At 50.6% G+C, this 19,467-nt stretch overlaps 6 protein-coding genes across 6 annotated transcripts; 3 read left to right on the top strand and 3 right to left on the bottom strand.

The window, feature by feature from the left end:
* Positions 1 to 1,971: 1,971 nt before the first annotated feature.
* On the bottom strand, positions 1,972 to 3,640 carry J4E82_004769 (uncharacterized protein; the record flags this gene model as incomplete). Its single annotated transcript, XM_051731044.1, has 5 exons — positions 1,972 to 2,583; positions 2,646 to 2,882; positions 2,963 to 3,180; positions 3,243 to 3,340; positions 3,396 to 3,640. 5 exons carry the CDS (start codon positions 3,638 to 3,640, stop codon positions 1,972 to 1,974), a joined length of 1,410 nt encoding a protein of 469 aa, XP_051589251.1.
* A 2,497-nt stretch (positions 3,641 to 6,137) lies between these two features.
* On the top strand, positions 6,138 to 7,350 carry J4E82_004768 (uncharacterized protein; the record flags this gene model as incomplete). The annotated part of the gene is made up of 5 exons (XM_051731043.1): positions 6,138 to 6,169; positions 6,224 to 6,300; positions 6,347 to 6,405; positions 6,458 to 6,913; positions 7,135 to 7,350. The coding sequence occupies 5 exons, from the start codon at positions 6,138 to 6,140 to the stop codon at positions 7,348 to 7,350; spliced, it is 840 nt and encodes a 279-aa protein (XP_051589250.1).
* Positions 7,351 to 7,995: 645 nt separating this feature from the next.
* On the top strand, positions 7,996 to 9,042 carry J4E82_004767 (uncharacterized protein; the record flags this gene model as incomplete). Its single annotated transcript, XM_051731042.1, has 1 exon — positions 7,996 to 9,042. The coding sequence occupies one exon, from the start codon at positions 7,996 to 7,998 to the stop codon at positions 9,040 to 9,042; it is 1,047 nt and encodes a 348-aa protein (XP_051589249.1).
* A 1,203-nt stretch (positions 9,043 to 10,245) lies between these two features.
* Positions 10,246 to 16,271, bottom strand: J4E82_004766 (uncharacterized protein; the record flags this gene model as incomplete). Its single annotated transcript, XM_051731041.1, has 2 exons — positions 10,246 to 15,845; positions 15,896 to 16,271. 2 exons carry the CDS (start codon positions 16,269 to 16,271, stop codon positions 10,246 to 10,248), a joined length of 5,976 nt encoding a protein of 1,991 aa, XP_051589248.1.
* Positions 16,272 to 16,620: 349 nt separating this feature from the next.
* On the top strand, positions 16,621 to 17,459 carry J4E82_004765 (uncharacterized protein; the record flags this gene model as incomplete). The annotated part of the gene is made up of 5 exons (XM_051731040.1): positions 16,621 to 16,641; positions 16,700 to 16,795; positions 16,872 to 16,941; positions 16,991 to 17,370; positions 17,424 to 17,459. 5 exons carry the CDS (start codon positions 16,621 to 16,623, stop codon positions 17,457 to 17,459), a joined length of 603 nt encoding a protein of 200 aa, XP_051589247.1.
* Positions 17,460 to 17,613: 154 nt separating this feature from the next.
* J4E82_004764 (uncharacterized protein) lies at positions 17,614 to 19,257 on the bottom strand (the record flags this gene model as incomplete). The annotated part of the gene is made up of 1 exon (XM_051731039.1): positions 17,614 to 19,257. One exon carries the CDS (start codon positions 19,255 to 19,257, stop codon positions 17,614 to 17,616), a length of 1,644 nt encoding a protein of 547 aa, XP_051589246.1.
* Between the last annotated feature and the right edge of the window lie 210 nt (positions 19,258 to 19,467).

Here is a 19,467-nt window from a genome sequence, read left to right as displayed (position 1 = left end):
ATTATGGATATTTTGAAATTTACATCGTCAATAGTGACGGTGTTGTGGACAAAAATGCCATGGTGGGTTGCCGAAAGGTTGCCGAATGCCGTCTGCACTGTGGGTTCTCCCCACAGAATCGACCCATTCGTTAGCTATCTTGAGCACTGAAGAACGATGCAAGAGCCTCTAGAAACCCAATAGACGAAATCAAGGGACACAGAGTTGTCCATGCCGTGAGATTTGTTGTTGCTGTTGTCAATCGACTTCCCAGCGGACTTGCCCTTAGGCCAGGGGAAACGACGGAGTTACCGGCCCGCCAAGACCCTGTCGATCCATCGCTCTGCGACACGCGACTTGGGAACTTTTGGAGGAGACTGAAGACACAATTGCATGGCAGCCGCAATTGCCTCACACTGGTGAATGATGAAGTTCCGGATAGCTACAGCATGGCACACCCTCGCTGTTCTGCTTCTGCTGGGTGGAACAGCGCAGGCGTCTTTGGGCGACAGATTGCCTGATTTCAAGGACTGTGTACAGGTACGTGTAGATGGGAGTCGGTTTCTCGACCAGAAGAGCATGTGTGACTAACAACATGTCCACAGGTCTGTAAAGAAGCCAACTGCGGCCCAGATGGCACGTCGATACGTATGCTACCCATATCTGTTCCCAATTCCCAGTCTCATGCGTAGTACTGACAACTCGCGCAGCCTTCCACCGCCGACTCCTTCTCTGGGACTGTCCCTCGGAATGCGATTACACATGCCAACACATTGTAACTGCCCAACGCCTCGCCCGCGACCCTCCATACATGCAGCCCATCTACCAATTCCACGGAAAATGGCCTTTCTACCGCTTCATGGGCATGCAAGAGCCATTCAGCGTCATCTTCTCCCTCTTCAACTACCTTGCGCACGATTGGGGCATGTCGCAGCTCCGCGACAAGATTCCCGCCTCGTATCCGCTGCGGAAATACTACCTGTGGTTTGGATACGTGGGTCTGGCGAGCTGGACGTTCAGCATGATCTTCCACACCAGGGACTTTGGGCTTACGGAGAAGCTGGATTACTTCGCGGCTGGCGCGAATGTCCTATATGGGCTGTATTACGCGCCCATTAGGGTGTTCAGACTGGACAGGAAGGAGCCAAGGAAACAGAGCTTGCTGAGGCTCTGGACGGGGCTTTGTATCACCTTGTATACGCTTCACGTCCTGTACCTCTCGCTCTGGTCTTGGGATTATACGTACAATATGGCTGCCAATGTTGCCGTTGGCGTCGTAGCCAACTTGCTCTGGAGTGGCTTCAGTTACGTCCAGTACCAGAAGATTGGGAGGACATGGGCTGTCTGGCCTGGTCTGTGTGTTGCCTGGATCATCTTGGCTATGAGTCTAGAGTTGTTGGATTTCCCGCCTTGGAAGGGTATGATTGATGCACATAGCCTGTGGCATCTGGGCACAGTTCTGCCGACTGTTTTGTGGTACAAGTAAGTTGAATGATCATGTCGTATTCTGTAGGTAACTAGTGCTAACGATTCCCCAAGCTTCCTCGTCAGAGACGCTCAGGAAGACATTGCAGGTACGCGGCTCAAGGACTGAACGACGCAATCGCTCTCCGAAGAGACCACCATCTGCCCGTTGTGTACGGCTCCATCGCTTACCATTTTCGTCTCCAGGAAAACTGCCCACTGCTGGTTATGGTGCTGGTGCTGGTGCTTGGAAGGACAAGAACTAGTACCGTTCTCAGACGCTGAGTTGGATAACGTCTATGATTTTGTGCATTCGCATAACACGATATCATAGAGACGTGTCAAGTACTATAGGATGATGCCATAAACCGAGCAATACATTCAAACTACCAGATTGGACTACTGTGTTTGTATGAAAGGTATCACGTCCCAGACGCCTGACACCAATCCTCAATAGGATGCGAGTAAAAAAACACAAATGGCAAACGACCGTAAGCAGATCATCAAGTCCGTCGCCACACCCCATGCTCATTCATCTGGAATACTCAAAGACCCCTTTGTCCACTCACCCCCATTCAGGCCCCTCGTAAATGCCGTGATATCATCACCCGCCGTCTGAAAGAAGACATAAAGACTGTCCCACAACGTTTCCTCTCCACGCTTCTCAGCAAATGCTGTAACAGTGAGATGCGTGCCGCCAAGTCCTACCACGGAGTTTGATATATCAGTAACCGTGAATGTTTCGTCTTCGATGTACGTTGTGTTTTCAGCATTGTACGTGATGTTGAACCCCTTGATACTTCGATCCGCCATCTGCGCGTAAAAGTACGTTGTGTAGCCAAGAGACGTGATGGGGTACACATCCTTGATGGCGCCCATGCTGGCGTTTTGCCAGGAGTTGATGGGGCGTGTCGGCGTGGATGGAGCGGATTGGTTGGTGTCTTTCCACCAAAACTCCACATCGTTGTCCTTGTTGTTCAGCATGGCGTACGATGTGGTGCCTGCACCCCAACTGTAGCAGCCTACGCCGGCATGTCCGTTGAACCCGGACCATGGTTCGATTTTCGCCCATGTATCGTCTTGGCCGCTGTACCAGGCGTACTGAAGGAAGGTGGAGTCATCGGTAGCGAACCAGATGTTCTGTAGCGATGGTAATGCGGTCAGTGTATGCTTCGAGGATAGCTTTTACTTCTGAAACTTACCATGCCTGTTTGTCCCTCGAATTGCTCTGTATTATTGAGACCTGAAGCTGTGGGAAACTTCGTATAGTCGTTATCACCGTAGAAGTTTCCCTTGTAGCAAGCTTGCAAGCCAGTAGTCGGTGAGTCGAAGGCTTTGAGGTTGAGGTCGCTGAGTGGTCCTGGCTGCCAGATGTCGCTTGTGTTGGACTGGATCAGTTGCTTGACAGTGTTGTTCTTATCGATGTAGAAGATGTGGAACTATTCAAAGTTAGGATGTTGCTCGAGAGTGGGGAGCTGGCCAGTTCTGGCGCGCGACAAGACTGCTCGATGATACTCACATATTGGGTCTCATTAAGGGCAAAAGCGACTGCGGATATAGGTGATGCGTCTTTTGCATCACCAGCAACGGTCTGGGCTTTGCCTCCACCAATCCACTTTCTGTCCGTGGTATACTGCATAAATCTGATGTCGCCTGTATGGTGCTGGAAGTAAAGCGTGAAGATTCGTCGTTGGCCTTTGTTCCAAGACTCTCCAGCTAGAGCGATACCTGTACCATCTGCGACGCGGTAGGTATCAAATCAGCGTTTGTTCAAATTTGTATGGTGAGCAACAACTTACTGAAGACGCCCTTTTTCGACAGGTACTCGGAATTGAGAGAGCCACCAATACATGACTCAGGATTCTCGCGACAGAAGGGATGAACTGTGCCCTCATCTCTGTATAGTTTAGGCGCCTTGTGTATGAGATAGGATACGTGTATTGGAAACTTACGAGTCGTCCTTGTTTAATCCTAATCCCAGACCGAGTCCTAAAGCGAGAGCAATAATCGCAATGACAATAACGCCGATGAGAATAAAGAACGTCCGCTTCTTCATGCCGCATTTCCGATCATCTTTCGGTGGCACGGGCGGAGGAGCAGCTTCATGATTGTCGTATGGGTCGACATGTTCCTTGAATCCATATGGCCGAATGTGGGGAGAGGTAAGGGTGGTGCCTCCATGTGATGAGGGTGACATTGGTCGACCCCCATGAGGGTAATGACTGAACTGGCCTGGGACTCTAGATGTTGGTGTGAGAGATCAGTACATGTATCATAAACAGTTCAAGCAGGGGTACTTACACTTCAGGACCCTCAAAATCCGGAGTAGGTTTGCCGATCGGAGCAACTGTGCCGTATGGTGTCTCTTTCTCCGTTGAGTAACTGTTGAAGGGTCAGATTACGAGGCTAGGTAAAGAGACGGCTTGGTTTTGTGCGATGAATCTGTTGATAAAGCGAAAGCGACATACCCCTGTTGATAGGTTTCATAGTTTTGTGGTTGGGGATGTTGATGATACTCATGTTCATACGGTAGAGGTGGGGATACTGCTGGTGGAGAGTTCGGGTTAGAGTAGGTATGAGGTGAACCATCCGCTGCATATATCTGATCGAGCTCTCGGAATCCTGGTGGAGGAGGGCTCCATTGACTATCGGTGTAACTCCGAGGACTGCTCATATCGTCGTGGTGTTGGTCATGGTGATCCATCTTGTTCAATGGAAGAGTCTAGGTATGAAGGGTGGGTCGGAATCTGAACGGAGGGATCCAAGTCCTTGAGCCTGGTATAGGCCCAATGCGGCTGCGCCTCAAAAGAATGTGGGAAACGAACTTTGAAGGGTAGGGACAGGGTAGCGTGCACGCCTGAGTGCGCCCGTATACTTCTGGACTATGGATCATCTGCATTTACGCTAATGCCTGCTTCCTGCACCATAGTAAGCACAGCAGTTAATATGTAGCCATGAAGAGAACCAATCGGAATTCATAAGGCGTTCTGTCAGCATCGCTGTAACCGGATGATGTTGGGCGACGGCGCTGTCATCCGTTGCGTACTAGGTAGCTATACTTCGATCAGCTGCATACATAGTAGGCAAGAAACCCAGTATGCTATGCATTTCGACAGCTGAAGATCTACCGTGAGCGCATCATGGCCTAAGGACTGGAAGGAATATGCGATTGCCCGATAATGGTCGCGCGACACAACTTCATCGTATGATACAGCCAACCTTTAGGTGTCCAGCGCAATATTATGGTATTCCCATCAGAAGTACAGTATTGTGGCTTTTCCTGGAAGCTCAGCTGCATGTGGCCTTAGGCCAGGGCTGAGAGCTGAACTAATATTAGGTTGGTGATTCGCCGAGCCCAGTACTACTGCATGCACTTTCTCTTAGCCCGGAGATGCCGAGCGCATATCAGCTGGAGAAGATAAGCCCTGCTTGCTCGTTGATATACGGTGTGGTGGGGTCGAGTAGTGATCTTCCTTTGAGGATGTAGCGAAGCGCGGGAGGCTTCCGACAACCCCGCAACTTTGACCCCGGAATCTGGAGTCACACTTGAGTAGCAATGGGGAGAGGACAGCGTACTCAAGCCGTGTACCTCGCTACAGCCTTTGCCAATATAACCATTGCAAGTCGCCTCACTTGTCAACTCGCAAGATCATTCTGTGACTGGCTTGGATTCATAGACATGGATAAGCCGCGTTCCAGCGACTGCAAAGTTCGCGCTCGAACCGTGTCTCGAGCTGAGCTCATCTTTGCAGATTTAGGTTCCACAAGGCGTAGTGGCTCATTAATGGTCCGCAGCTTACCGGTAAGCGCACAATACCTAGAATTGGGGTCCAAACGGTGCCGATCCTGTTAACGAAGAGATTGCCTAGGTATCGGCAATGTACGACAGCATTTGCGCACGAAAAGCAAATACGATGCATTCCGCTCTATGCAGGGAGACCCAAACAGAAGCCGACAAATCTTCGACTCTGGGATTTGCGATAAAATGTGATAGAATAAAACTAAATGTGTTGGGTTAACATAGACTTCAAGCTTATTTACATGTATGTATGGACGATGGCTATGTAAATGCTGTGATACGCTGCAGATTAGTGAATAAGCTGAGTGTACCTGTTTGGTTCTCCATCATATGCAGTGCTACGAAGGAACTGCGCGGCTTGATAGACACCAATGCAACAACCCGGGGGCTCAGAAAGGATCCTGCAACCAAAGCAGATGACATTGAAAGATGATGTTGAAAGAAGACTGAAGGGTTGACATGGTAAGGGCCGATAGTGTCTGTTCGAGTTAGTATGGAAGGAGTCTCCCGATGCGCGCTGGTTGATGTTGATGCACTCTGTAAGAGCTTACGATCCGATCGTGAGCAGGCGCCAGGAACGCTCTTTCTGTCACACAATTTAGTGCGCACAGCATGTCTCTACGTTGAGTTAGCCCCTAAGTTCACTTGATTCTGATGTTCTGCCCTATCAACCGGACAATCCCTGTGTTGCTCCAGTGAAACCCTCAAGTATCCGAACATGATCATGAAAAGTCGCCGACAACCGTGAAGACGGAGACTTATGCAAATTCGAGGAACGTCAAAGGGGTACTCATCAACAAGTATTCTCAACCGATTCCGTATAAAATGTGCTTCACGGGCATGTAGCGAGGCGCAGATTAATGCAGTATTGTATGATAAAGCATTTCTAGAGAGGATGACCTCCCTGCCCCAGGAACCCGAGATAGGGTACGCAATATCACTCAAAGAAGCTGCAGTGCTGTAGAGCTAACAGTGCAACAGACAAGTATCAGACTGGTTCGAAGAGCGCCCGATCAACAAGGCCAATCGCCAGAAGCTCGCCCAGATGATACGCGATAGTTTTCTTCGCCGGCATCGACTGGGCTAAACTTTCCGGTAGCATAGAGGTGGTTAGGGAAGTTCGGATGCTAGATTACGCATGTGGACCTGGATTTCTCAGCAACGTGTGTGAAATTGGAGTGCAAGTGAGGGTTTCTCTGTTGACTATGTGATCAGATCTTCGGGCCGTACGTGTCTTCGATCCATGCAGTCGATGCGTCTTCTGCCATGATTGAGAGGTACAGAAACAATATGAACGAGTTCGGTCCTGGCCGCGAAAAGATTGCAGCCATTGTCGGAAACTTGTTGTTGGAGCCACCTGAACGCGCTCTTTTGGCTGATGAAGAATATCAGAATTTTAATCTCATCACAGTCGGGTCAGCTCTGCACCACTTTCCATCTGCGGAAGATGCTGTTCGACTTTTGGATGGGCGGTTGAAGCCTGGTGGGGTGTTGTTCATCCAGGATCTGTATAGCCATTTGAGCAGCGAAGCTGTTCAGCAGTCAGGCCAAGTCAAACCCCCGCAATACAAAGAGGGCGAGATGAAAAAGCTCATGGAAAAGGCTGGGCTGGGCGATTTCAAATTTGAGATTTTACAGGAAAATCTCGAGATTGAGCTGCCGAGCGAAGAGGTATGCCAGGTGCAGTGTTTCATTGCCAGAGCAGCGAGGCCGTTGAGCTAGTCGTGGGACAGTGTTGGAAAATGGGCGTCATGGTGGCAGTTTCGCAAACCGGTATTACGTGAAACCTTATTTTGTTTTTTGTTTGCTTTGTGAAGAGTCGGCTGAGATGTGTGAAGTAAAATGAGTGGCTGAAATCATGGCACAGCCACAGCGTCCCCTAAATGAGTCAGGGTCATGACGCAGGACTGCCCGCACCATCGAAGCCCAGCCCACGAAAGCTCTTTGACCCTTTCACACCTAAACGGACCTACACCCCTACCCACACTGAAGACGCGATACCACTCGCGATCGACAGTGAAGCCCGACAGAAGACCCTCGCACCCGCCTCATTTATAGCAGACGCGTCTGCCCCGCCTGCTCCAGGGACGCCGCCTCCCCCACATTAGCATCCGACGCCGGCCCAAATCAACGGCGGCGACACCCTCCCAACATTCACACAAACACGAGCCGCGATAGGAATGGATTATATCTGCCCGAAAATCATGGCTTTTTTCTGGTACTCAAATCTCCCTAAGATTGCCAAGTTGGGCGAAGCCGTCAGCACCCGTCACCGCGTTTGAACGCGATACCGGGACTCCGAATATTTCTACACGAATAAAATTCTACTGGCGAGAAGGGCAAACGTCCAAAAAAGACGTTTGACGCGGAAACGTAGCGACCGTCGCCTTCACAAGTCTTGATCTGTGACAAAGGGCGTCTGCGCGATCCGAAACACTCTTCGCATACCCGCCGTTTACAGCGCGTGCACAACCATCACGACAGTGCCCGCAGCAGTAGCCGAATAGAAGCTCTTCGAAGGCATATCCGCGCTTCCAGGAGTTTTTCCGGTACCAGTGATCACATTCTCCGCAAACGAACCGCTCAACCGTGGTTGTCGCACACGCGTGACTTTGTTCGCCGGCCACGTCCTTCATCTACCGGACGAGTCCTCGGGCACGTCCAGTTCTACATTGCGATTTACGCCCTCCGTGACATAATAACTGCAACCAAAGCCCTGCACCACACAAGCAGACACAAAACCCACCGCTACCATGAGTTGCACAAAGATACCGGCAAGCGTCATCATGCCGCCCAAGGAGCTGAAGCAATACAAGCGATGGCAGTGCTTGCACACCAACGTTAGACCAGCTGAGCAAGGCTACATTCCTTCAGCACACGAATACGAAGACTTCCACCAGTGGCTGAAACGACAAGACTCAGGATACTTCTCGGACATATTCGATGATATCACTGGTCACATCTCAGATAGTCGTTCCGAATCAACGTCATCTTCGTTCGACTCGCCAGTTGCATCGATATGTCAGCATGCAATGCACCCCGTAGCAGCGGACCAGCCACAACCACGATGTCCCGTCTGTACTATTGAGTTGCACGTCAGATACATGAACGTTCTGACTGAAGCTCTCAAAAGTGCTGGTGGTCACGCGCCCTCTTGTACACTCACCAGTTCTGAGCACCAAGACACAGTCTATAGCGCCTGGTGCAAGGGGAAGATTAGCACACTCAAGGAGCTGTCGAGGCTGGAGGCCATGGCTGAAGAAGAGGCTGCATGGTCCACACAGCACCCAGAGGCAAGACACGAAGAGACGCAAACCGCAGCAAAGGCGGTGGAGCTGTACTGGTCAGAAACAACAGGGTGCTTGGAAAAGCTACCGCGCACTAAAAAGCAAGCGACAGTAGTCTTTGCTCAAGATACTGATTTCGCGCCTGGACGACCAAACCCTTACTTCCACCGGCGATCTCCTCGATACGAGCCTGGGAAATATACAGTTGTGGCACTGGAGGAACAGGACGAGGATCAGATCTCGGAAGATTCGGAAGACTACTCCCAGGTTAAGGTCTATCATGTTGGTGAAACAGAAGAGTCAGTCGACGAGAGTCACATTTCTAAAGACGAGGAGTCACAATTGGCTCTTGACTCAATCAATGAGATCGAAGATGACGACGGAGATAGTGACTGGGAGGATCTTGATTCTGACGAAGAAAGCTCTGAATATGGTGACGAATATGGTGACGGTGATGGAATTTACTTCGAGATCGAGGAAGAGGCGAGCTTTATCGTCTTTGGCGATGACTGAGCTGATTCACAGCGGTTCGATACACATTTACTATCACATGACTACCACACGCAGTGCGCCGCATACCATGAAGCGATGAGCACAAAGCGTACAGATACAAATGAGGGAAGACACGCTGCACAGACGTGAAGAACGGCGTTCGATGAAGAAAGAGGCAAAGGATATAAGCGGATACCAAACAATGGTTGGCAGATGCCGATTCGCGGCGCGATGGTGAAGAGGAGTAACAGACTTCATAGCACGTATACGAGTGATCGAAGCGACACTCATGCATCATCGATGACAGTAATCTACTATCTTCACACGTGCACGTTCATCTCCATAATTCTCGTCGTTATTCTCGAATCATCGTTACATGGAACTCTTACATATCCTTTCATCATCGCGACATCGTGCCCGCCTCGTCACTTAAAGACATTATGGCCTTGTACTTGCCCCAGTTCATCTCCACTGCTACTGAGATCCAAGACTGGGCCGATGAACTCGCGTTCTGGTTCCATCTCAATGGCTTGCATGAGAGGGCCTACAAATTCTGGAAATGCGCTTTTTGGTACCGTAGAACCTCCTCCTCAGCCCACGATGCCGAGTGGTGTCACAACCTTGAACTCATCGGCCTCAAACTCCAGATGAAAGGCCGATGGAAGGAAGCTGAAGATCATTTCCGCGAAGCACTTGATTACAAAGAAGCAACCCTCTCTCACGACGATAGAAAAGTATACGAAACTCTTATGAGAATCGCGAGAATACTGGTTGTTCAGCGCAGATTTGAAGACGCGGAGTCGTATTTCCGGCGGGCACTGGAAGGATACACACGTATTCTCTCAAAGACACATCACGAGGTATTGCAAGTTACTAGTGAGTTTGCGTATAGCCTAGCATGTCAAGACATACCTCGTGCAGTCAAAGAGGCAGAAAGTTTAGTGAAAGACATACTAAAGACAAGAGAAAGGATTCTTGGAAAGATGCATCAGCAAACAGTTGAGAGTGTGTGGATGTTGGGCTTTGTGATGGAGAAGGCTGGACAGAAAGGGACTGCGAAATATTTCTATGAGAGAGCTTATGAGGAGGGGTGTAATCTTCTGGGGAAGGAGCATGTGGATGTTAGGAATTACGAGGTAGACTGCGATAGGCTGAATTGGGAGGATGGTGAACTAGTGCAATATTTGACCTTTTGAGCTGTATCTAGAGTACGTGTGTGCCCTACTATGCCTTCTCTTTGCCCTTTCCATATGCGTCTACAACAGGCGCTTCAGGCACTTCCACTCCCTCTATCTTCCACTTCATACCTGGATATGAATCGCTTAGTACGGCAATGTCCACCTTTTTACCCTGCGCCTCGGGTGGTAGCGAGACCTTAGTAGAAGCCTGCAGTCTGGAGTGTGCGCCTCCAGATGCATTTGCGCTGCGTCCACCTCGTCCCTGTCCGCCATTCCTGTTAGGGTCAGGCCAATTGACGCGTTTCAAAGCAATGATCTCGTCAGTACTGGAGTACGAGATGATGGCGAAGAAGCCTTCTGTTTGCGGCTTCGGGTATCGTGGAGCAAAAATGCGTATGCCACCTTGTTGTATTCTAGCTGGATTCTGGCGTGAGATCCTGAAGTCCAAACCGAGCGCATTGACGTTGCCTAGATCGAGCTTCAAGACAGGTAATCGAGACATGGGCTCCATGAACCTCTTGATGCCAGTGTGTGGGACACCAGCGAACTTGGCTGCCCGTTCAAGCACTGCGGAAGATGCAGTGGTTGTCTCAATCAGGGTCTTTGGACTAGCTTTGGGATGTTCGAGACGTTTCTTCTCCTTGTCGACTTCCACACCTGCAAAAATCGATAGTGGCCCATCGGTCGGCCAGCGAGCAGTCTTGATAGCCTGAAGGATCGAGATCATCGTCTCACATGAAGAGAGGTAGCCAAGCTCGGTGAGTACATCGATCGATGCCTGTACGATACGGATGCTCTGGTCCAAGACACTATTTAAATCACCGACATAATCTGAGATTGGCAAGTCGATGCGCGAGAAGTGGGCTTGCAGGAGCAAGAACGACTTGACGTGCGGATCCCACATGGGTAGACCAAAATCGTCCGCAGGAATCGGGAGAGCTTTCGACAGCTCAGCATTAATGAGGTCCTCGTTGTGGCGGACAGGTAGCTCGTCATATTCAGTCGCGTGTGAAATCCACGACAAAGCATCCGAGAAGGTTGCGTCACGCTTGACGTTCTTTACAAGGTAGCGGATTGTCTTGTGGCTGAGATAGTAGTAACTCATGATCTTGCCGAGTGGAGTTGGGTCTACTTCGCCTGTTGGCTCCACGACCGCGCAAGACGACTCGTCTAGTTCACTGAGAGAAGTCTCGACCAGCTCTACCATATAGTCGTTGGCCAAGGATTGCGCGGCTATTGTGTTGTGCTCTTCAGCCGAGATTTCGAGTCCATAGAAGGATGGGTTCTTATGTAGACGACGGAAGAAAAATGTCCAAGTCAGATAGTCCAATGCGTCTTGCTTTGTGGCAATGGTACCGGCAGAAATCTCGGCGCCCAAATGATTATCAAGCACCTTGTGCAGCGACGACTCGACGGGAAATCCAGTATGCAGGAAGTGCTTGTAGAACTCCTTCTTTGCATCTTGCGTGAAGATGCGGGCGATACCGGAATCGTCGAACTGAGGACGGCCAGCACGACCCAACATTTGCAGCACATCTGTCAGATCCATATCTTTGTATCCTTCGGTTTTGGCGTCGAAGAACTGCGTGCCTTTGACAACAACAAGATGGGCAGGTAAATTCACACCCCAAGCAAGTGTACTGGTCGCGACGAGGATCTGGATCTTGTTGTTCGCAAAGAGCTCTTCTGACAGGGATCGATCAGTCTCGACAAGACCAGCGTGATGCAGACCAATACCAAAGCTCAGCGCCTCTCGCAGTGAGTCGTCTTTGACTCTATCGAGATTAACGGCCAGGTCGTCTTCAGACATGTGCAAGAAGCGCCTCGGGTTGTCTTCCATACCGCAGAAGTTGATGAGATCACGAGCTGTCAGACGAGTCTGGCGACGCGAAGCTACGAAAACAATGACTGGCTTTTCTGGCGAGTGCGCTTTGATCGCAAGGAAAGTAGGTCTGTTCATCGACTGCATAAGCGGACAAAAGCCCCGCTGTTGGGGGAAGCCGTCGATGAAGATTTCTAAGGGCACCGGGCGAACAGAATGCCGGAAATTGAACAAGCCCTCTTTGACACCCAGCCAATTTCCAAGATCTGATGCGTTGGCGCAAGCTGTCGACATGCCCAACAGGCGGATAGAGCCATCCTTCTTTTGCGATGCGATGTAGTTCATACGGGAGACGATGATCTCCAGAATTGGACCACGATCTCCACCTAGGAGATGAATCTCGTCAATGATGACCAGACTGACTTGGCGAACATAACCTCGAGTCTGCCAACTACGACTAATACCGTCCCACTTCTCAGGGGTCGTGATGATGATATCGGCATCGCGGATTGTACGTGTGTCTGGTGTGTTGTCACCAGTCAATTCCACAAGCTTGAGACCCATTGGCCCGGCAAGTCGCTTGCCCCAATCTTGCACTCGTTCTCGGACAAGTGCCTTCATAGGTGCAATGTATACAACCTTTGAGCCTGGCTTTTCGCGGAACGCCCACCACATTGCAAGCTCAGCGGCAACAGTCTTTCCACTACCAGTCGGCGATCCAAGCAGAACATTGGCGGGTGTGTGATATAGACAGTGGAAAATTTGCGATTGCATAGGATTGAAGTACTGGAAGCGCTGTCCGTAAACTTCTTCCAACAAGGGGTTTTTCAACGCAGCGATTGGTAGAGGCTGGAGATTGAGCAGATCCGTGTAAACGCTTTCGGTATCAGGTCTGATGAGATGCTGGAAAGATATGGGATGAACCGTCTCTGCGCCCAGCCACCTATCAGACAAGACGCGAACGTATACTTGCGTAGGCAGAGGATCGGATAGAGGAATCGTGAAGTTGAGTTCGTGTTCATCGTACAGCTTCCTTCGTGAGAGGATGAAGAACTCGTGGTGGTAGATCTCAGATGTCTCGGAGTTCTCTACCCAAATCCAGAACGACTCGGAAGTACCATGGTGCCGATCATTCCAAACGAAATCGGGTGTAAGGAATAGTTGTATCCGTAGCACATCCCTGTTGAGCGGGGCGATCTCAGATTCGATGCTCAGAGTCGGGAAGTTGTTCATAAGCTTGGCGATCACGCCGCCCATCTTCTTATTATGCACCATATCTCCTATCTCCATCGCGTCCATATCGCGCAAAGTCTGTATTGACGGGTATTTATGGTCGAGCGCGCGCAGAACCGGTTGTGGAAGGTCATACTGATGCAGCGGATGCTGAAAAGACCAGCATCGATGTTCGATAGACTGACAAAGGCTAAGAAGTACCCGGCATTGGTAACCCCAACGCCGATTAAGCGCGATCATAAAAAGCGCACGCGCAATACGTGCAGCATTCTGGGTTATGTAATTTGTGTCCGAGGTTAGTGTGAAGTCTTCTAGTCGAGCTCGTGAAATATGAGCCTGGAGGAGATAGTTTGTCTTTCCGTGCGATGTAGCATATCCATCCTTGACTTCTGTGATGACATGTCCTTCTTCTTTAAGTGCTGAAAGTTCCTTCTCTTCGGATTCACGCGATTGCACCTGGTCGAATTCGCCGCTCATACTGACCATAGCCAAGGCATCCGCGTCCGTGCTACGAGGCCGCATCATGGTGTTGAAAATCTCTATACTAGACTGCTGAACGTAATACTGACTGGCGATGCGCCCGACGTCTTTCGCTCGAAGATCTTCGGTGGTCTCGTTGAAGATTATCATCTGGCTTCTCTGGAGAATTCGCGCAGCGTCGATGATAAGCTTGCGGCGTCGTCCTACGAGCTGTGGGTCATCGCGGATCTCTGACCATTCGATACCATACATTAGCGGGCTCTTCTGCATCCGTACGAACAGATACGAGTAACCAAGCCATGTTACAGCTTCAGACACTGTGGTTACTGTACCCAAAGAGATCTCAGCATTGAGATTGTCTATCAGTTTGGCGGAAAACCTTGACTCAATAGGCTGTTGTTCGGTCACAGCGCGCATGTAGTGATCAAGCCTGTCGTGTGTCGTACAAATGAAGCCAATACCAGTATCCTGAAACTGAGGTCGACCAGCACGACCGAAAATCTGCAGAACATCCAGAATACCAAGGTCGGTGAATTTGCCTTCCTGGGCGTTATAGACTTGAGTGCCCTTGATGAGGACTGCTGCAGCGGGTAAGTTGACACCCCACGCAAGCGTCGCTGTACAACAGAGCACCTTCAGCACACCCTCAGCAAAGAGACGCTCGATCATATTTCTGTCAGAACGAGGCATACCGGCGTGGTGAGTACCCATGCCTTTACCAAGCAGTTCACGTAGCTCTCGACCTTTTGACTGTTTCATGTCGCGCACAGCGTTCTCGTACCGAGGATGGTCTTGCGGGTCGAACAGGTCGGTACACTGCTCCTCCATAGCCATGTCGTACAAACGCCTAGCAGTCTTGACCGTATCTTTTCTCGAATGTACGAATACCATTATCTGGTGACCCAGCTTGAGCATCTCAACAACCTTGTCAAACGCGACCTTTTCCACATTTTCACGGGACTTTGCAGAACCCGGCTTGCCCTTTGCGCCGATGAAATGTTGCTCAAGAGGAACAGGGCGGAACGAAGCGTCAAAGTAAAACAGGCCAGCCATTTTGTTCACCCGCAAAAAGTCGGCTACGTCGACGTAGTTGGGAAGTGTGGCAGAGAGACCAACAATGCGGATCAGTGATTGAGTACTCTCGACTTGTCGTTGGGTACGTGCTACCAGACTCTCCAGAACTGCACCACGCTCGTCGTGCAACATGTGGACCTCATCGATGATGAGCAGTCGTACTTTCTGTACCAACTCGGTGTCTCCGGTACTTTTTCTTGTGACAACATCCCACTTCTCTGGTGTAGTGACTATAATTTGTGTATCCAAGATCTCAGCCTTGGTAAGATGCATATCACCAGTAAGTTCGCGAGCCTTGATACCCAACCACGCCAGACGCTTTCCAAGCTTCTCAGTAACCTCGGCAGCGAGCGCCTTCATCGGCGCGACGTAGATGATTTTGAAGTCTTCCGTCATTACAGTGAAGTCGGTGGCGTCCGGCTCGTCAATCGGGTTCGGCACAACGTTCTTGGCCACGGTGTTGAGAATTGTAAGCATGGCAGCGTCTGTTTTACCAGCACCAGTAGGTGCGCAAATCAGCATGTTCTCACTGGTCTTGTATGCAACTGGATACACAAGACTCTGCATCCGGTTAAGTGTCTTGTAGCCTTTGAAGGTGCGCTGGCAAAGGCCATCCAGTTCCTGGATCTCCAGCAGCTTTCGGCCTACGCCAACAGTGCCTACAGCTACTGCAGGAATCTCGTATTCTTCGTAGAGGTTGTTATCGCGGTGCACAGTGTCTGGAGGTAGCGCGTACTTCTTGCCATAAGCTGAGAGCTTGTTGCCAGCTTCGTGAGTCCGGTACACGTGAGGATATTGCGGTCCCGTTCGGTCCATAGCAGGCGCCAATGCAGCTGTCTTGTGCTCCCAGTCTGCTCGGCGCAACGCTTCTTCACGTTCGGCTCGAGTCTGTAAACGGCCCATGACACCGTTGCCCTGAGCTGGAGTAGGTTCATGCAGGGATCGCATTATGTCTTTTCGATGTGAGATTAGATCCGCCACCAGGTCCAGCTCTCCGTAGCCCACAATATCGGCGAGCATCATCTGCAGTTCTTCGTCTATTATAGTCAGTATACTAGGTATGTTGATGGTTGGTATGATGCGTTACCATTGCTATCACTCGACAAGATTGCTGATATCTGCTCCTTCAAGGCTCCTGAATCCAAGCCAGAACTGCTTCGGGATACTTCGGAACATTTTTCTGCCAGCCATTGCTGGCTATAAGCTTCTGCTGTAACTTGTCCGTCCAGAAATTGGTCCAGATGGTCACTGCTGTACTCTTCCTCGTACTCATCGCTGATGATATCCCAGATATCTTCACCGCTGGCAGTTCCAGAGAAATCGTCATCATCGAATTCAAGGTCGTCTCCGTACGCTGGCACCTTTTCAGCATCGGCAGGAAGATTGAGTTCGGCAATGGCTTTGCGCATAGCATCGAGCTGTTGGAGCCATTGGGCATGAGCATCCTCGACTGCGGGCGACATGATTGCGGCCTGCCTGGGTGTTGTCGTCAACGTGATGGGAGTCTACGCGTTTGACCGCCTGTCACAATGGGGAGCGTGGTTTGCCTCTTTGGCAGGCTGGGCAGAATCGATGATGGATGACTGGGCTCCATTCGGCTGGACTTGCCCCGCCCCCGCGCATTAGCGCCATGACATAATCAGGAGCGCCGCGCCTTGCTGGCGGGACCGACGCATGATGCGCTATCACGGGCCTGTCGCAGGCGCCTCTTTCGAGACCAGATAGCCGCAGGGCCCACTTCTGCTACACTCTCTTTTGTCGTCTATCTGTACCCGCACCTTTACCTACAACTTCACACAAAAAGCCGCTAACATGAAGGTCGTCTACATTGGTGTAAGTGTCTCCTCACCGCCTTGGAGAAATCGCCTCGAGCCGCTAACAATGTATGTAGGTCTGGAAGAATGAGACGAAACCCAGCGTCGAGCTGACATGTGAGCGCGAGCTCAGCTCCTACGGCCGCTTCACACGAGGAAGCATCAGCGAGTTCGTACGTGACAAGGCCCAGCAGATGGCCTAGGACCATGGCAGCGTGGGAAAGACAGTCAAGCTGATGGGACGCGTAGATGTCGTTCTTTGCAGGCCAAGTCGCCGAACGAACAAGACCAGGACAAAGACAGGATGTGGAAGAGAAAGGTACGACACATGGCACTCTTGCGCGCTCCTTGTCTAACAGCACCGTCAGACTACATCTTCCACGCCTACAGCCGCTCAGAAGGCGTTTGCGGCATCATAATCACCGATTTCGAATACCCCAAGCTTGTCGCCCATCAGCTTCTCTCCAAAGTCCTCGATGAATTCGTTTCCAAATACCCCAAATCCGCCTACGCCTCCGCCACAAAGGACAGCCCGCAAATGTCTTTCCCCGAGCTCAAAGACTACGTACAAAAGTACCAGGACCCACAACAGGCAGACAGTATCATGAAGATTCAGAAGGAGTTGGACGAGACCAAGATTGTGTTGCACAAGACTATCGAGAGTGTGCTGGAGCGTGGAGAGAAGATTGATACCCTGGTTCAGAAGAGTGACGGCTTGAGTGCCCAGAGTAAGATGTTCTACACACAGGTATGTCGGGAATACGTCAAGGTTACGCGATTGGACGCTAACACCCTTTCCAGGCCAAAAAGCAGAACTCGTGCTGCATCGTCATGTAAATGCTGGAGTCGCTTTGCTGGCTTCTTGATCTTATTGGGGCGTTCACAACGGGACTTCATAGTCGAGACAAGTAATCCTGCATACCGTTTGCACTCTATACGAACAATACATTCCGTATTCTAGGGTACACATATATGCTAGTTGCGCCTATACCTAGCGCTCACTTACTTTGTCAGGCTGACAACTCCCCATCCCGGTGGCTGTCGGTGTCGCGTGGTCAGGTTGGTGTTGTTGCCCAACGACGTTAATGACTTCATCATTTTCATTCCTTGCTAGATCCATAGGATCTGAGAATTCGTGTGCTTCGTCATCCGTTTCGGAGCTCGAGTCAGATGCGACAGAGTCCTGGTCGAAAAAGTCTTCCAAGTTTTCTCCTTGGATTGGCTCGATATCAGCATCTGTAAGGTCGCCGATTCGTCGCGCATGGGCCTCCAGATTAGTGCCCACGAGCGTCTCGAGCCTGTCCCAGCTGTCGAAATCAGTATCAGACCCCTCACTGTCAGGTGAGCTTCTCCAAACGACAAACAAATCGGTTGTAGTAAGCAATGTGTTAATCCAGGGCGCCTTCCAATCCTCCTGCATCATGCTGAACCATTCTTCGATACCCTTGATGAGGACATCTTTAGAGTTCTCGTCGGTGAGCTCGCAGTAGGTGACGTTCTTTTCGATCGGATCTTTGTCGCACAACAAAAGGCGGCATTGCCGTACATTGTACTCCCAGTCGTTGTTGAACGAGGTCTCAGCCCATCCATTGTCTTCAGGACAGCGATGTGGGGACTCGGGGTCGTAATTGGGGTGTCTCCGAGCATAAAGACCACTTGAGCGATGTCTAGTATCCTCTGGTGTGTCTGGTGAGTAAGACAGGCGCTTCTTTTTACCCTTTCGAGTTGGTGTTCTGGGAACGATCTCATCGACTTCCGCTAAGCGTCCGGGAAACTGGACGCTCTTTGCGTACACCTCCATAGCTGCCCTGGCGCTATACGAGCGTGCAGCTTCAACGTCCACAGTGGGATGTGCGGCCTCCCATGAGGCTTCCGAGAACGCTATGTCGTCCAAGTTGTCAACGTCATTGACAAAATCGGTCTTCCGCTTGTAGTATGCACGTTTTCTAACCTGAAGGTCCTCGCCAGTACCACCTGGAGGTATGATACGCCAAGGACCGCCAGACTCCATCCACTTATCCCATAACTTTCCTAGAAGCTTAAGGTGAATTTGCAAAATGCACATAGAACACCAAGTGATCTTGTCTCGCTCTTCACCTTCTTCATTTGATTCGTTCTCCTGTATGTGTTCGTTTTCTAAACGGGGATCACCAGGGTGTATTGGGTGTCTGCAACGCTCCGCCAGTACAAATCCTGCAAACGCTGTTTCTGGCAACTTGTCTTCCGAACCTGGAGGCCCACGAAGCACGACGCGCTGTTTCGCACGCCACTCTTCGAAGTCCATGTGTTCGAAAGCGGTGGGAAGGAGGAGGTCGTCATCATCTAGTTCGGTAACGCCGAGGACAGTCTGGCGCCAGAATTTGTAGATTGTGAGTTCGTATGATAAGAAGAGCGCGGAGGCCTTGGGCTCGATCTTTTGTGACAGTGCCCCCATCAGCTTCGATCGCACGTCCGAGACAGACGTAGGCTTGATTTTTGAAAGGTGACTCAGTAGTAAAAAGTTGAGGTTGGCAGTGAAAAGCTGGTACCAAGAGTTGAGAATGGTATAGAGTTGAATGTATCTCTTTCGGGGCTTCGTATGGTTTTTGTCTAAGAAAATGGGAACTGGAGCGCTCGGGTCAGGTGCAAGGTCCATGGGTTACCAGCTCCCTCCTACAATGGCGTTTGTTCGAGACATAAGTTACATTCACTTTCACTGACGTCATGCTCTTAGGTGATTTGTCTGGAATGCTGTTCATTCCTTTGATAGAAGCCAAAGAATACTCTTGATAAGAATAGAAGGAGAGCTCCTTGGTGGCTGAAGGGAGTATACACAGTGTGCACTATTGCGAGTAGCCAAAGGGTG

The sequence above is a fragment of the Alternaria postmessia genome (assembly GCF_024291825.1).
Source record: "Alternaria postmessia strain BMP 2775 chromosome Unknown scaffold_23, whole genome shotgun sequence".
Classification (NCBI taxonomy): domain Eukaryota; kingdom Fungi; phylum Ascomycota; class Dothideomycetes; order Pleosporales; family Pleosporaceae; genus Alternaria; species Alternaria postmessia.
The sequence above is the reverse complement of the archived record's forward strand: the minus strand, read 5'-3'. Positions and strand labels throughout refer to the sequence as shown.